The sequence below is a fragment of the Hordeum vulgare genome, chromosome 7H (assembly GCF_904849725.1).
Source record: "Hordeum vulgare subsp. vulgare chromosome 7H, MorexV3_pseudomolecules_assembly, whole genome shotgun sequence".
Lineage (NCBI taxonomy): Eukaryota > Viridiplantae > Streptophyta > Magnoliopsida > Poales > Poaceae > Hordeum > Hordeum vulgare.
This window is the reverse complement of record NC_058524.1, coordinates 356,317,328-356,335,230: the sequence shown is the minus strand read 5'-3', so window position 1 is coordinate 356,335,230 and position 17,903 is coordinate 356,317,328. Positions and strand designations below refer to the sequence as shown.

General features: G+C 48.9%; 1 protein-coding gene across 1 annotated transcript in view; it reads left to right on the top strand.

Annotated features, from left to right (window-relative positions):
- Positions 1-402: 402 nt before the first annotated feature.
- LOC123412966 overlaps positions 403-17,903 on the top strand; it is a 55,100-nt gene continuing 37,599 nt past the window's right edge. The window contains exons 1-10 of the mRNA XM_045105917.1: positions 403-699; positions 2,205-2,703; positions 5,166-5,257; positions 10,420-10,584; positions 10,676-11,063; positions 11,143-11,261; positions 15,905-15,977; positions 16,055-16,266; positions 16,366-16,410; positions 16,610-16,688. Coding sequence (XP_044961852.1) covers positions 623-699; positions 2,205-2,703; positions 5,166-5,257; positions 10,420-10,584; positions 10,676-11,063; positions 11,143-11,261; positions 15,905-15,977; positions 16,055-16,266; positions 16,366-16,410; positions 16,610-16,688 — 1,749 coding nt within the window. The 5' untranslated portion in view covers positions 403-622. The remainder of the gene's footprint in view (positions 700-2,204; positions 2,704-5,165; positions 5,258-10,419; positions 10,585-10,675; positions 11,064-11,142; positions 11,262-15,904; positions 15,978-16,054; positions 16,267-16,365; positions 16,411-16,609; positions 16,689-17,903) is intronic.

The following is a 17,903-nucleotide window of genomic DNA, read 5'->3' as shown; positions in this document are numbered from 1 at the left end:
CGTGCAATTACACTTGTTTTGCATGATTGCATCCGTCATAAATTCTTCATCTTGATAAAGAATCTTACTAGTAAAATTACCAGGCCAAGCTTCGGCGACAATCAACATGAAAGCTACTCCCTCCGTTCCCAAATATAAGTCTTTTAAGAGATTTCATTAGGGGTCTACATACGAAGCAAAATGAGTGAATCTACACTTTAAAATATGTCTATATACATCCGTATGTAGTCTATTAATAGAACCTCTAAAAAGACTTATATTTAGGAACGGAGTGAGTAGTAAATTTTACAGTTCATTTTTGCGTGGCAAGACCAGACTAAAAACTGAAGAAAAAATCCAATCAAAACAAAACCGAAAAACACGCGACTGAAAACTAGACACTCCGAGGAGGAAAAGAAGAAGAAAGGAAGAAGCCAAGTAGCCCTTCCCGGTGCCTATCGTTTCCGGGGCCCTCCCTTCCCCCTCTCCTTGCTCTCCACTCCTGGAAGCCTTACTTCGATTGAGTTCTTTCCCACCGCAGCTTCCCTCCAGATATAAACCCTATCCCTCTCGTACTCGCTTGTTGTGAAGCTCGTGAATCCCGCGCCGATCTCGTCGTCGGCCTCGAGGAGCAGCAACCCCGATGGCGACCGCCGTGGCGTCGCAGCCGCGACACTTCACCCTCGGAGGCGAACCGAGGGCAGCCATCTGCGCAGCCAGGTCTGGCTTCTCTCTCTATCTAGTTCTATGTCTTTCCGAAGCTTTGCTAGCTGTACCATTAGTCGCTAGTTGCTACTGTTAGCTCTCTGATGGGAGGTGTTGCGCAGGAATGCGCTGATTAGGCTTGATATTGGGAGGTGTAGGTATGGCTGATAGTGGTTTGTTGGGCGGGCGATTCGGGGTTGTGTGTAGGCCGGGAATTTCTGCCTGGTTGGTCTGGTAGCTTGCCGGCAAAGGTGATGCCTGTACCGAAAAAGGGTTTCCCCCGCTTTGTATTCCAAAGCAACCAACACCGACGACACTGCTGCCCGGACAAGCCCTAGGGTTTTCCCCGGGACGCGGAGGGAAGTAGGGGATGGCTACCCCAGATACCCTTCAGGAAGGAATGGTGGCACCCGCCGGTGTCACCGCATTGGAGCCGGACGAACTGACAAGGGTTTGTCACCGCATTGGAGCCGGACGAACTGACAAGGGTTTCTCCCGCACTCCAAACCCCACCGCCCAACCGGAGCCGACCAGCCAGACCACCGCCCAACCCCATGCACCACCGCGGTAGCGCCGCCACACACCTTGTCACACTGCGAACACCAACACGAGGCCAAGAAGCCCGGAGAGAAGCGCCAAGCGACATAGCAGCAGCACCACCGAAGCCAAGCGGGAGGGAACAACCTCCACCGCCGTCGTGCGAGAGGCCCGCGCCTCCGGCACCGTCGCGGTCGCCGTACGGACAAGGTAGCAAGGCATACCAGGCCACCCCTGGCCCGGCCAGGCCCGAAACGGGCCCGCTAAGCCCCGCCGGCCATGCTGCAGCAGGCCGGCGTCGGTGCCGCCAGCACCCATCTGCTCGTCGCCGCTCCCCTGCCTCCCGGAAGTCCCGCCGCAGGCCCGCACTGCCGTCGGCCCGCCCAAGCCCAGATGGGCCCCGAAGGCCCCAGATTTGGGCCGAGTGGCTGCCGCCAGGTCGCGCCGCAGCGACTCCTCGCCGCAAACGGTGACGCCGCCGTCCAGTCGTCCGCCTGCGAGCCCCGCCGCCACATGAACCGTCTCCGCCTAGGAGCACCCCCCGTGCAGCTCGGCCCCGCGCCGGAGAGCCACTGGGAGGGGAAGGTCAGGGGGCCGCCGCCACCAACGTCCCCGGGGCTAGGCCGGCAACGGGCGCCAGCGATGGCGGCGGGGAGGAGGGGGAGAGGGGGGCTAGAGGAGGCGGAGGCTGGGGCGCGGCCGGTCACCCGCGGGGGCGACGTGGTCGCGGGAGGAGGAATCTCTTCGTCCAATGTACTCGAATCAATTTAGTTTTACATAATTTCAAGGTGATGACTGATGCCTGTAGCATTGTGGTCTCACAGTCTCATCGTAAAAAGTGACTTGCGAATCGGGTTCCAAAACTTGTTTTGGCTTCTGTTCTGTTGGTTTGATGTGTGGAACTAGTGGGAAATAGTTAAGTTCATTTTACAGTTCTGTTTACTGTTTTGGATTATCGACTGATCAAATGGCTATGTTTGCAGCACATCAAAGATTTGCACCCTGGACAAAGCATATGGATTCAGTTTCGTATGCAGAAGTGTTGTTGATCTAAGGAGTAAAAAATTCCATTCCCAAATTTCTAAGAGAAAGTGCTACTTAACAAGTTCACCGTCGGAATTTGAGAAGATCATTTTGAGTGTTAGATGGTTAGAATTTAGGAGACAGAGGATAGCCTTTCAGAGAACTAGAAGGTGGGTTCGCAGTATTCCATCGGCTTCTCAAGATGATGGCAGTGGTGTGTCTGTTAATGGAGTACCACAAGTTGATCCAGCAAGTCAAATGAAGGAAATAAGGGTGAAATTGGATAAAGCATTGCAAAACGAAGACATAAGCTCTGGCCTTGTCCAATCAATACATGATGCTGCGAGATCTATTGAATTGGCTTTCCTTGCTCACAGCAAATCATCAACAAACTCTTGGTTCCCAAAGACGTGGCTTGGTATCGATAACAATGCATGGATAAAATCGCTGTCTTACCAGGTAGAAACTTAACAATCTTCAGATGTAAATTTGGCCTTTGTGCTTTGCGTGAAGAGAGTGATAGATCTCTGTAGTCTTAATAGGTTTTTGTGTTGTTTTTTCCCATTCCACTCATAGAACAGCCATGAGTATTTTTTGTAAACCGTAGTTGTTACATGCATCCTTATTTATTTTGCCTTTTCAGCCCATTCAGGTGATTCTGTTGTAGCCAATTTTTCTTCTTGAATTATTGATTACAATTCTGTTGTAGTCAGTTTATCTACTTGGGGATTATTTTGTATGCTAGTGGCTAAAAAAATTATGGTTGGGTTATCAATTGTAGCTGAGTCCAGTAGTGTGTATTAAAACACTAGTAGCTCTGTCATGACCTACGTTGCGGAGGGGATAATCGTGGGACGTTGGAAGGAGGGGGGCGAGGATATTTGGGTTTTGGAGCCATGGTGAGGTAGACATCCCTTCTTCTCTAATTCTTTCATCGATACCTGATTACACGCTAATTGCCTGGCTTTATAACGCAGCTTGGCAGTAGTTCAGGAAGGACTTGAACCTGACTGAACTAACAAGGAAAGATCTAAAACAGAATCTGAACTAACCAAAGTACCAAACTAACTTGACTTGGGACAATAAAAGCAATTAGGAGTTTAGGATCTATCTGTCTGGCCCAGTATCCATGGCTGGCGTGACATCACTCGCCCCTTCGACAAGCAGCTCGTTCTTGAGCTTGAAAGAGCAATAGTCTGCCTAAGAAGACTCCGGAACCAGTGCTTATGTCCAGTTGGTGCCTCCTCTTCGGAAACATCCACCCAACAAGCATAAAGGCACTTGCAGCGATGGCCGGGGTTGTACTTGCCGTCACCGTTGTAGCAGAGGCCCTTGGCACGTCGCTCGTGCATCTCGGTTGGTGATAGCCGCATGAGTTGCCGCTTACTTGGTAACGGCACCATCACCTTGGGAGGAGCTGCATGTTCTGGAGTAGATAGCTTGACACCTCCCTTGTGGTTCCCTTGGGCACGAGAGCTTTCTCTCTCGCTGTCTTCTGGTATGTCATGCTCCTCTTACGCGCGTGCATGATCCATGGCATCCTCTAGTGTGGCTGGGTACATGAGCTTGATGTCGGTCCGGATCAACCTGTGGAGACTCACCATGAACAGCTCCACCTGGTGTGCCTTTGTAAGTCCTTCGCTCCTGCACACGAGAGTTAACAATTGCTCCTCATAGTCGTCGATGGAGCTGATTTGATGCAGGTTCTTAATCCCTTCCAGCTCGGTGTTCCGGAGGATGCCAGCATTGAACTGAACTCCCTCCAGGGAGGGGCGCTATGTGCACGTCTGAGGCGTCGGTACCATAGTGATGCCTGCCTCCGTGCCTCGTCAGATGGTAGGATGTCAGCCACTCCTTGCCGCTTTCTGTTGTGCCTTGCCCATTTGCTCAACATGAGTGAGCCATGGCAGTGCGTCTTCGGAGACGTCAAAGATTGCGAACTCCAGCTTGTGAAATTTGGTTTTGCACTCGCTGGTGTCAGTTATGGGCAGGCTGTTATCGTGTCTGTCTTCATGTTGTCCCTGTATTGGCCCTTGCCGGAGCCAACGACTCAAGGCGCTCGACGCCCACGCGATTGGCTGCTGCTTGCTCCCTGATTTCTCAGTGCCCTCTTTAAATTTCTTTAAGACAATGCCTTTCAGTTCATCCAGAAGTTCTTTCTGGTGGGCGGACAACTTCTCATCCAGAAGCTTGGTGATCTCTGCAATGGTGACCATGTGGGATGGTGGTGGGGATTGGCCGAGGATCGGTTCGTCTCATGCCAAGTTGTCATGACCTAGATTGTGGAGGGGATAATCATGGGATGTTCGACGGGGGCAAGGGTATTTGGATTTTGGCGCCGGTAAACCTCCTTTTTTCTCTATTTCTTTTTTTGATTTGATACCTGATTACAGGCTAATTGCCTAGCTTTATAGCGCAGCTTGGCAGTAGTTTATGAAAGATTTGAACCGACTCAACTAACAAGGAAACATCTAAACAGAATCTATACTAACCAAACTAACTTGACTTGGAAAGCAATAAAAGCAATTAGGATTTATCTGGCTGGGCCCAGTATCCTATGGCTGTGTGACAAGCTTCCTGGTGGAAGTGATTTTGCTCTGGAAAATATGTGTGAACTTGTGAAGATGCTGCCACTATTAATCAACTTCGGTCCAAGCACCACAACTGACATGCTTTATTTTAATACTATAAGATGTTTTGGATATTTCAATATGGACTATATACGGACTGAAATGAGTGAACACACTAAAACGTGTCTATATACATCCGATTTACAAAAAAGTTCGAACATCTAATGTGTCAACAGAGGGAGTATTTCTTAATTCCACAAGGATATCTTTCAATAAGCCAGCTGCAGATTACAATTTTTTGGTGAGATTCAAATTTTCTGCTTCCTCAATTATTACACAAATTGTTTGCAGGCTGCTGTTAGCTCGTTACTGCAAGCAGTTATCGATGTTTCATCAAGGGGGAACGGCAGAGATAGAGATATTAATGTATTTGTTCAGAGGAGGTATGTCCTCTAGCTTTTACCTTGATTTTCACATCGAATTGCTCAAAATTTGGTCGAAAATTGCTCAGAACTTATCCTTATTACTTACTCCCTCTGTCAACAAATGTAAGACGTTTTAATTCATTAAAGTAGTGACCTAAAACGTCTTATATTTGTTTACAAAGGGGGTATATATGTGTTTCTATTACTGAGTTCAATGTTGTGGTGGTTTATGATAATCCCTTTTGCCTAACAAGCTCTTACCTATTTTATCTTTGAGTAAAATACACCAAAAGTCCTAAAAGTATTCCAAGTGTGTCAATGTTATGGTTGCTAGGGTTTGAGCGGGAGAGAGAGAGAGCTGCGAGGGCGCGAGAGAGCCGGCCGTGGGGGTCCTTCCCCATGGCCGGGCAAGAGAGAAAAGGGTTTTCCTTCTTAATTCTTGCCTGATTAGATTGATACATCTCCTCTCCATATATAGAGAGGTTTACTTGACTCCCAAGTAAGGCTTACTTGACCCCTAAGCAAACCCTAAGACTAACGGGCCCAGGCCCATCACGTACTCTAACACTACACCCCACCTGGACATGCAGCTCGTCCTCGAGCTTCAACCTAACGACGATTCGACCCCACACAACCCTAACGCCTAAAAAACAAGCCTTTTACATCTCGGCCTATTGTATTGACCTTAAATAAGCTAACCCGAATGAGACTCCGACTCTTTATTTTTGACTCTGAACGATAAGGCGAGAATCCTCCGCGCGCCGAACTCGTGCGTTTGCAGCCCCCTGGATCCCAAGGACACCATCGGGACCAAGGGAGCCCTCGCGGCGGCCGGCGGCGGAATGCAGTGGTGCTATGCGGTGCGCTCCTGTCGGTGACACCATGTCTTCTCCCTGTCGGCTGACTGTCGATGTCGCAGACTTGGAGGTCGTCGCCCGTGGGAAAAACAGCATGCCCGCCGCCCGTGGGGGAAACCGCATGCCCAAGATCCCCCACGCAGCGGACGAGATCGAGGTCTGTTGCACCGCGAAGCGCAACTTGGAGGAGCTGCAGCTGCAAATCACACATCTCCCGCACATGCCGACGCGCTAGGAGGCCGCGCGCAGCAGCCTGCAGCCTCACCGCCGCCGACACGTGGTGGGTAGCGATCCAAGTCGGAACCGGTGCCGACGACGGCTGAAACTTGATCTGTTGGATGGGATTGTCCTGGGACGGCGGTGGCGCTGCTGGGAACGAGGTCGTCGCAGTCCCGTCGTAGGGCATCCCATGCTGGAACGTGATGACCGGCGCCGTGGTCGCAGCCGAGGGCGGCGGCGGCGGCCGTGCGGGGGTCGGCGCCGGTGCTGTGACCATGGAGGACCCCCCTGGAATGGCGCATCGTCGGGACCGGCGAAGCGGGAAGGCCCGCCGCGATTGGATGTGCGGCGGCGCCGGTGGCGATTGGATGTGCGGCGGCGCCCAGGCCGTCGTATAGATCGGCCCGGAGACGGGGAGCGGTAGCGGTGGCTGCAGCAGCCTGGCGTCAAGTGGCGGCGACGACAGCAGCAGCGTCGGCTGCCGCGGCCCGGCGATCGCGGCGGAGGCCGCCTGGTGCGGCAGCTGCCACGGCAGCCGCGCCGGCCCGTAGGCGGCGACTGATGGCGCGGCCGGCGGCGGTCCGTAGGGACCGGCCAGGAAGAGGCAGATCCCTTGGACGGTGGTGGTGAGATCGCGGATTGCTCCGGCGATCTCCTCCGGGGTGAGGGCGACAGGAAGCGGCGGCGACGTGGTGAACATGATCGAGCCTGAGAAATCTGATACCAGATGTTATGGTTGCTAGGGTTTGAGCGGGAGAGAGAGAGCTGCAAGGGCGCGAGAGAGCCGGCCGTGGGGGTCCTTTCCCATGGCCGGGCAAGAGAGAAAAGGGTTTTCCTTCTTAATTCTTGCCTGATTAGATTGATACATCTCCTCTCCATATATAGAGAGGTTTACTTGACTCCCAAGTAAGGCTTACTTGACCCCTAAGCAAACCCTAAGACTAACGGGCCCAGGCCCATCACGTACTCTAACACTACACCCCACCTGGACATGCAGCTCGTCCTCGAGCTTCAACCTAACGACGATTCGACCCCACACAACCCTAACGCCTAAAAAACAAGCCTTTTACATCTCGGCCTATTGTATTGACCTTAAATAAGCTAACCCGAATGAGACTCCGACTCTTTATTTTTGACTCTGAACGATAAGGCGAGAATCCTCCGCGCGCCGAACTCGTGCGTTTGCAGCCCCCTGGATCCCAAGGACACCATCGGGACCAAGGGAGCCCTCGCGGCGGCCGGCGGCGGAATGCAGTGGTGCTATGCGGTGCGCTCCTGTCGGTGACACCATGTCTTCTCCCTGTCGGCTGACTGTCGATGTCGCAGACTTGGAGGTCGTCGCCCGTGGAAAAACAGCATGCCCGCCGCCCGTGGGGGAAACCGCATGCCCAAGATCCCCCACGCAGTGGACGAGATCGAGGTCTGTTGCACCGCGAAGCGCAACTTGGAGGAGCTGCAGCTGCAAATCACACATCTCCCGCACATGCCGACGCGCTAGGAGGCCGCGCGCAGCAGCCTGCAGCCTCACTGCCGCCGACACGTGGTGGGTAGCGATCCAAGTCGGAAGCGGTGCCGACGACGGCTGAAACTTGATCTGTTGGATGGGATTGTCCTGGGATGGCGGTGGCGCTGCTGGGAACGAGGTCGTCGCAGTCCCGTCGTAGGGCATCCCATGTTGGAACGTGATGACCGGCGCCGTGGTCGCAGCCGAGGGCGGCGGCGGCGGCCGTGCGGGGGTCGGCGCCGGTGCTGTGACCATGGAGGACCCCCCTGGAATGGCGCACCGTCGGGACCGGCGAAGCGGGAGGGCCCGCCGCGATTGGATGTGCGGCGGCGCCCAGGCCGTCGTATAGATCGGCCCGGAGACGGGGAGCGGTAGCGGTGGCTGCAGCAGCCTGGCGTCAAGTGGCGGCGACGACAGCAGCAGCGTCGGCTGCCGTGGCCCGGCGATCGCGGCGGAGGCCGCCTGGTGCGGCAGCTGCCACGGCAGCCGCGCCGGCCCGTAGGCGGCGACTGATGGCGCGGCCGGCGGCGGTCCGTAGGGACCGGCCAGGAAGAGGCAGATCCCTTGGACGGTGGTGGTGAGATCGCGGATTGCTCCGGCGATCTCCTCCGGGGTGAGGGCGACAGGAAGCGGCGGCGACGGGATGAACATGATCAAGCCTGAGAAATCTGATACCAGATGTTATGGTTGCTAGGGTTTGAGCGGGAGAGAGAGAGCTGCAAGGGCGCGAGAGAGCCGGCCGTGGGGGTCCTTTCCCACGGCCGGGCAAGAGAGAAAAGGGTTTTCCTTCTTAATTCTTGCCTGATTAGATTGATACATCTCCTCTCCATATATAGAGAGGTTTACTTGACTCCCAAGTAAGGCTTACTTGACCCCTAAGCAAACCCTAAGACTAACGGGCCCAGGCCCATCACGTACTCTAACAGTCAAGTAGATCCTAAAAGTTTGAAATCGTTCACCACAGGTCCTATATGTGTATTTTACCAACAGCTTTTAGGACCTACTTGACACACTTTGAATACTTTTTGGACCTACGGTGAACGACTTGCACACATTTAGGACCCACAGTGAACGATTTTAAACTTTTAGGACCTACTTGACACACTTGAAATACTTTTAGGACCTCCAGTGTATTTTACTCTTTATCTTTTGGTTTGGCTAGCCATCCTTTTCCTGTTTACACAGCTACTTCTATCTGCAGTAGACTATAAATAAGTTGAGCACACCACAGTTTAGCGAGTCTACAGTTTAAATATCATGAATCAAATCCTGTTTTTTCTACTTTACATAGTACTCGTCTATGGCCCACCCATTCCAAGATTCAAGTTTGACCACATTTAGATCGATAATATGTGAATTATGTCATGTGACACAATAGCCATACCACTGGAGCAGGGGCGGCTCCACTTTGGTGCAAAGGTTTTGTAGTGAATGCCCAAGTTTTTGTGCAAATAAGCGAGTATATATTGTTAGATATAATCCTTGTATGTTGTGCTTAATTAACTAGGCATTATTATAGGTCAGTTTATACCAACACTTAGCTAGTAAAAGTATTCAGTTGGCTAGTAGTCAATTTGGTTTTTGCTTATCTTGTGGTAGAGCTATATATGACATCAGTAAATCTGTAAATGAGCCGCTTGTACTGGTAGTGGAGTAGTACAGCTAGCTGCTTCTGAGCTGTATTATTCAGGTCCGTTTGGAGCCTTGGAGGTCAAGGTCAGGTTCATGTAGCCTATAAATAGGCATGTATGCCATCCTTGTAAGATAAGCTTGTAGTGCATCAACAAGAGAAAAGGCTTTGGCTGTGAGGCAACAAGTCACCAAAACAGCTTGTGTTGTGCATGTGATAAACAACACGGAGAGAGTGAGAGAGGAGCTGAGTGATTCTTCTCAGAGGGAGGGAGGGAAGTTTCACTACTAGCAGTTCTGTATGTGTCTGGGAGTGTGTGAAGCATATCCCAGGAAGAGGGGGGGGGAGTTGAATGATTCAATTCCTACGTATAGTCGTATATTTCATACATGCCTGAGCATTAAATATCTTGTAGCAAAAAAATGTTTTTCTATCTTTAGATAGTACTCGTGGAAGGGCCTGCTACTGACATAACCGTAATTACTGAAAAGTAGATAAAAGTAAATGACAATATTCTTATTTGCTTTATTGGGTTGGGTTGGCCCCTTTATATAGTAGACAAAACTTGACCGACAAGCTGGTAAATCTATTCAAGCTGAATACGATCTCTAAACTGACTGGACTCTTCCCTAACAAACATTGTTTATAAGGAGGTAAGGCGACCTAAGGCGAGCACCACCCGCTTTAGCGCCTAGGCGACGCCTAAGCGCCTAAGGCGGGCATATTTGTAAGGCGCTGCCAGGGTGCCTTATCGCCTAAGCGTTTAAGGCGGAACGCCTTAAAAACAATAACAAAATTGCTTCATCAATTGGTCTATCATGATTCACGAATAAATAAACTGCGAAGGTTTACCATGTGAGGCTGTATTTGTATTTTTTAGGAAGGCTGTATTTGTGTTTTGTTAGCTCAGGGTTAATTTGACAATGGATTCGATAATGAATTCACGTAACCGATGTATATTTGGTTGCAGTTTATCCCGCCTTCTCAGCTCTCTAGATGGTGTTATACAGAATGAAATGGCTAAAAGGGAACCTTCATTATATCAGTGGTATTCATCTAATCAAAATCCATTGGTGGTGAGGACATTTGTGAACACTTTTGAAAATGATCGACGATTTAATTCTGCAACAGAAATGTATGTTTTATCAATTTCTTTTCATGTAATATGTTTATTGTACAGTACGTAATATGTGGCTCACATATATGTTTGTTTTGTATGTTCTTAGATGCAGCGAAGGCAAGCCAATGGATACTAGTGAAAGTGACCTTTCTTTGCTTGTGCTAGGTCTGTTCTGTCTTGCTGCTATTATGAAGCTAGGATCAGCAAAAGTTTCTTGTCAGCAGTTTTTCTCCATGGTCCCTGATATTATTGGCCGATTCATGGATATGCTTCTTGAATTCGTTCCTATAAGTAAAGCGTATACCTTGACGAAAGATATTGGTCTTCAGAGAGAATTCTTGTGCAATTTTGGTCCTCGTGCTGCTGTTCCTAAGTTTGCTAATGATCATGGACTTGAGATATCATTTTGGATTGATCTGCTTCAGAAACAATTGCTAAAGGCTCTTGACCGTGAAAAGATATGGTCAAGACTGACAACAAGTGAAACTATTGAGGTTGCCAACAATATTTCATTTCTAGTCTTAAAATCCTCTCCGATTCGATCTAACCCAATTTGTTTATTTCTTGTTGCAGGTTTTGGAAAAGGACCTAGCGATATTTGGTTTTTTCATTGCTTTAGGCAGAAGTACACAAGTATACCTGTCTTCCAAAAGTCATACAGATTCAAATGATTCTATCAGTGGTATTGTAAGGTGCGATAGATGTGAATTTTAGATAATCTTCTCTCAGAGAAATTGAGTTTTACTCCCTCTGTAAACTAATATAAGACCTTTTAGATCACTAAAGTCTTATACTCCATCCGTCCCATAATATAAGAGCATTTTTGACAGTGACACTGTCAAAAACGCTCTTATATTACGGGACGGAGGGAGTATTAGTTTACAGAGGGAGTACTACATAAGCTGTAGTGTTGACCAAAATCAGGTAGGAAGTGAACCGCTCTAGCGACTTCCACTGCCGCTAAACGGCCTCTCCAGCGCCTCCCTCCTTTTCGCTGCCGGTCAGCCGGTGGCGGGGCGGGGCTCCTCGGGCAACTCCTCCCTCCCTCCCTGCCCCTTCTCTTGCGGTCCCTCATCCTTGGAGGTTGACATGCTGCAGCTTGAGTGCAGTCCTTGGAGCTCCGTCTCCATTGTTCCAAATTCAGTTTTATGGGTTGTTTGCGGCCATCGGGGTGAGCAGTGCTGGCTGGTCTTGCTGGCTGCACTGGTTTGTTCGGCAGCGGACGAGACAACAACGTTGGTGGTATCAGAGGTGTGCTTGGCGTGCTAGCTGGCTTGGCTTGCTGCGTGGGGGTGGCCCGGCATCCGTCAGGAGGCTGGCGTCGGTTGGTGCCCTGACGCGGTGGTTGGCGGCTTGTCGTGGGTGTTTGATGGCACGTGCCTTGGTACCTTGTCCGGCAGTGCCCGGATTCGTGCAACTAGCTTTCCACCTCCCTTGCGGTCGGCGTAGAGCTTGGCTTGATGTGGATGTGGGTGTTGCTATGTGCATTGGCTTCATATCGCAGATCTGAGCATCTTGCCGCAGATCTTGGTGCTCTCTGAGCCACAGGCTGGCTCCTTTTGTAGGCAGAACAATGGTTGGTCCGTGCTGATCCTGATGCATAACGTGTGCTGGCCTCTGTTGGCGGGGTGGTGGGCCATCCATGCTAACAAATTGGCATGGTTGTAGGCGGTGCTAGGTTCTTGCTGTTGTGTCTTCGTTTTGTTGTAGCCGAGGTGTGAGTTGTGGTTTGATGCTTTGAGCGAAAGCCCTACAAGACCTTTGTGGGTGATGCTGCCGAGGGCGTTCTCGGGGGTCGTCTCCTCCTTGTTGGCACCGTCGAGGAGCCCAAGTCCATGTTCGTCCCTCTTGGTCCAGTGTCCGGGTGAAAACGTAGATCCGGTTTGCCGGATCGACGACGGCGGCGTTGAAGACACCATTTTCATGGAGGCATTGTTCTTGGAGGCCTGACCCTAGGTTGGCGTGGTGGAATACACTTTGTGTTAGAATAAATACGAGGTACGCGGTCGATCCACCGAGGAACAAGCAATCACAACACGATGACGACACCGAGATTTGTTAATGAGGTTCGGCGAACTTGCCTACTCCCCGGGCAATGACTACGGGCGCTCCTCCCCGAGATACCGCAACACCTGCCACCCGGGCGCCGGCGCAAGCCGCCGGCTCCCCCTTGCGAGCCTGTCGCTATCTAATCGTCATAGGGTACGACGTGGGGTGCCTCCTCATATATAAGAGGCCAAGGGTACAACGTGTCCGACTACGACACTACATGTATCCTACCCACACTACAACACCAAGTCCATATGTAACCCAACTCGTACATCAATATTCGACCCAACTCTAACAAACTCCACCTTGGCGAATATTTTCACCACTTTGAATTTGTCCATGCATCAAACTTCCATGTACTCCGGACTTGTGTTGTCTTCTTCGTAGCTTACCGAGAGCTACTCGACGAGTCTGCCCCAGACCCGCCGCCTCCGTGGGACCTGCTGCTACTCCTGCAACTCCAGTCTCCGTGACTCCATCTACAATAGTGCTTCCTTGCAACTTGTAAAGATGTGAAGCCGTCCTCGCTCCAATCATCACGGTCACCTTATCTTCCATGATTTCCATGATCTTCTTATCCCGATCACAACGGAATACCATACCACCATCATGAAGAACTCCAAGCGAAATTAGATTCCTCCTTAGCCCCGGCACATGCCTGACTCCCCGAAGCATCCGCTCAACTCCGTCAAACATCTTGATTTTGATGTCACCTACTCCAGCCACATGATAACCAGTGTCATCGCCCATATAGGCTAAACCAAAATCACCAGTCTTGTACGAAGAGAACCACTCCTTGTTGGGTGTCGCATGAAAAGAGCAAGCTGGATCCAACATCCACGCTTCACTTTTGGTTGACCGCCTGTCTGATACTACGAGGGCATCACTACTGCTGTGTGAGTCATCACCACGAATTGCCATATTAGCACTTGACCCACCATTGAGCTCTGGACAATCCTTTTTAATATGCCCCCTCTGCTTACACTTGTGACACTGTATTTTCTTTTTCTTTTTCTTGTTCTTCCCTGTCTCATATCCCTTCCGCCACTCTTCACCCTTGACTAGCAAACCTTCACCATGAGTGACTTCCACCGCATTCTTCTTTCTCATATGATAAGATAGCAAAGCTGCAGTAATATCCTCATTCTTGACGGTCTCCTTGCCGTGCGTCAGAGTAGTGATCAAATGGTCATAGGATGATGGCAATGAACAAAGAAGCAGAATTGCCCTATCCTCGTCGTCAATCGTCGCACCCAAGCGTGCTAGATCCGTCACGACTTGATTAAAGGCGTTCATATACTCCACAAGATCCGACCCCTCCTGCATCTTCATCCCATACAACTTTTGCTTCAGATACACCTTGGTCGTCGCAGTCTTGGACATAAATTGACTCTCCAGCTTCTCCCAGATCTTCTTCGGCGAATTCTCATCCATCACATGATAAATAACCTGGTCCGACAGACACAACCGTATGGTTCCGGCTGTCCTCAACTGTAACTCCTCCCAGTCCTCAGCCTCCATCTTAGCTGGCTTGGCTTCCTGCAACAACGCCTTCAAACATCCCTGTTGTGCCAACAAATCTTTCACCCTTGTCTGCCATAACCCAAAGCTTCCAGTCCCGTCGAACTTCTCCACCTCAAACCTGGTACCCACTGGCGCCATGGTTCTTTGCACGGCTGACCGTGTGAAAAAATAATCCGAGCTTCCAATACGTGTTGAAATACACAAGATTTACTAGTAGCAAATTCCTACCAAAAAATCCTCCCTGTTCACGAGTAGTATCTCTTGAGCACAACTTTCGATGCTGTAGCAATTTTGCTTTGTCTTGCCCTTGCCTTTCCGATGGATGCATGCAACGATGGACTTTTTTTCTTCCCTGATTCGATCTGGCTGTGTCGTCTCGTCCAGCCGCCGCTGCTTTTAACATGTGCGTGCACAGGTGCAGCTATCTAGCTCGAACTCGACTTCTCCTGGGACTCGGTCCTTTTTTTTCAAAACAAACTCGGTTCACTGATTGCACCACGTAACGCTAATCTGGCCGGATACCGCACGACCCGGACTCTGCTGCACCTTGCAGTAACGGCCACCTTGACCCGGACTCTGCTGCCTCACGCGCCTTGCAGTAACCAGCGCGACCCGAACTCTGCTGCCTCACGCGCCTTGCAGTATCTGATCGAGATGCCGCTGTACGCCAAAACGACCACGTGTCGCTGCCACATCATCGACCGATCTTTCGACCGATCTACTTCGTAGCCTCGCGATTCTTCCGCCGTAAAGCTTTCAATCCAACTCCTTCCAACTGCTCTCCATCCTCTAGATCAATGCACAATGACCTCCTCGTAACCTTGCTCATGATACCACTTGTTAGAATAAATACGAGGTACGCGGTCGATCCACCGAGGAACAAGCAATCACAGCACGATGACGACACCGAGATTTGTTAACGAGGTTCGGCGAACTCGCCTACTCCCCGGGGCAATGACTACGGGCGCTCCTCCCCGAGATACCGCAACACCGGTCACCCGGGCGCCGGCACAAGCCGCCGACTCCCCCTTGCGAGTCTGTCGCTATCTAATCGTCATAGGTTACAACGTGGGGTGCCTCCTCATATATAAGAGGCCAAGGGTACAACGTGTCCGACTACGACACTACATGTATCCTACCCACAGTACAACACCAAGTCCATATGTAACCCAACTCGTACATCAATATTCGACACAACTCTAACACTTTGGCTCTATCTGGTAGATCCAGGTACGCTCGCAACATGCCAATGCGGCTACCGTGGGTGATATGGGTAGTGGACCATGGAGGATCCCATGCTATGGCGTTTTGGTCGCATGGGGGCACTCGACGGGTTTCGATTTACGGATAATGGCATATGTTGCAACAGATAGGGGATGTGGCGATGTGTCGTGGTGCAGCGTTGAAAACGCGAGTGGCATCTGGCGGTGCCGGCGGCCGTGCGAGGCCGGCGGTCTGCGACGCCATCTGTTTGCTCCAGAGCGGGAGCGACCCAACTTTGTGTCTCTTCAGAGTTGGATTCTCGCTTCCTGTCATGGAGTTTGCGTCGTGTTTGCTTGTGTGGATGGCATCTAGGCTGGGATTTGTTTGGTGGTGTAATGTTTTTTGTTGCACTCTTGTCTTATGTGGTCAGTTGTTTCGGTCTACTTTTAGGCTTGTATGATTGAAAATGTTTCTTTCTATCGATGCATCGAGAACCAAGCTTTGCATTTTCTCCAAAAAGAATGTTAGTGTTTAACTTAATGAGCTTATGGACATCCAGGTATCTTATTGGTGGGAGCGTCCTATATTATCCACAGTTGTCCTCGATTAGTTCTTATCAGTTGTATGTGGAGGTAAGTATGCATGCAACAGAGTGAGCTCTGATGCTAATTGGCTTTTCAAATGGTTAATATGACTTTCTTATCTTCAGGTTGTTTGTGAAGAGCTTGAGTGGCTTCCATTTTACTATGAGGATGTGCCAACGCCAATAGTTGATACTGAAGGCAGGCAAGAAACGCCTAAAAGAGAACTGATATCAAGGGTGCTAAATGTCTGCACTTATTGGATGACTAATTTTATAAAGTATAGCTCATGGCTTGAGAACCCCTCAAATGTGAAGGCAGCACGATTCCTATCTAAGGGGTATGTCAACCTTCAGTTTTGGTGATAATTCTCTCACCTTATGTTACAGATATGGATTTGCAACTAACATTTCTAATACATCTCAACAAATTTTGGTAGGCATGCCATGTTGAGCGACTGCATGACTGAGCTTGACATAGCAAAGTAAGCAGGAATTTCCATTCTTATCTGATAGTCGTTTCTGCTACTCCCTCCGTTCGGAAATAAGTGATGTGGTCACTTATTTCTAGAATACTTGTTATATGCTTATTTCCGAACAGAGGGAATACTTGATATATGCTTATTTTACATATTGTGTAGAACGTCCATATGTTATATGATATATTTACTCGCTACATGGCAGAAATAATATGCCTAAAGACCGAAGTTTGCAAGAAACTGGAGTATTGGTTGATGTGACCGAGCTAGCTTCCATTGACAAGGTGTTTGTTATAGAATGCACTTCTGGATTGCTATTATGTCTTTCATTGTTTTGCAAACCCCAACTAAAGCAATGTTCTTCAGTATCAATGAAGTTCTTTTCCTTTTATACGTTCTGAGATGTTACTGGAAATACATTACTGATTATATTAAATATCAGTGTCCTTGGGATTTCAAAGTTCTAAGTTCGATTAGCAAATTTCTAAAATAAACTGTTGTGCAGATAATTAGATGCCCTGGTCTGTACATGAGATTCCTTTATGCATATAAACTACATGTCTCATTAGATGTATTTTAAGATCTACTGGAGAAAGAGAGGATGGATCCAGTTCAGACATATATGCTTTTCTTCCTGAGCTTTCTTCCAATGGACAGTAATCATATGTTAGATGTGGTATATGGTAGATGTTTCTTGTACAGACTTAGGTTGAGGTAATATTTTTCTGTTTCCTTTGGAAAACTCATTAAAAAGCATAAGCAATTGATTTGTATGAGCTCTTTTATACTTACTTTACCATTGAAATCATTTTTAGTTTATAATGGTGATTCCCTGGAGAGTAAATTGCACTCTACTGGTAGATTGTCACTTCTCTCACACTGCACCTCTTTTGTAGCAATAAACACCAAGTATCAGGGTAGAGGGAATAAAATTGCACTTCATACTGTTATGGATGCACCTTATCTGAGTTATCTCTATTAAGTATGTCCCCCACGTACAAATATACATCTTAAACAAATATTATACCTCTTTATCATTCTCAATGTACCTTATTAATTATTCGAATATACCTCAATACAAGTTTCATGAATAAATATCATCGAAGCCCTCAGTATGTATAGTATACATTTTTTACATACAAAATGCAATTTACTTGTAAATAAAATAAAATAAAATATATGTGTCGAATGTAACTTTTCATCAAACTCATTCTGGGGTATCTATTAATTATTAATGAAGTATATTAAAAATGATAAAGAGGTATAACCAATTCATCTACGTGGTATATGAGGAGCGGGAGTATGTACTCCCAGGAGTATATACCTAAACTGATCTATGCATCATACTTTTTGCGTATCCTGTTTACGTACAAATGTGTACATGTTTCACAAATATAGTAAAGACTATGGGTTCACTTGCAAATTTTTCATGTACCTCACTTTGGAGTGTTTTAGATATTGTACATTAACATATAAAAAATGATAAAGTAATATATACT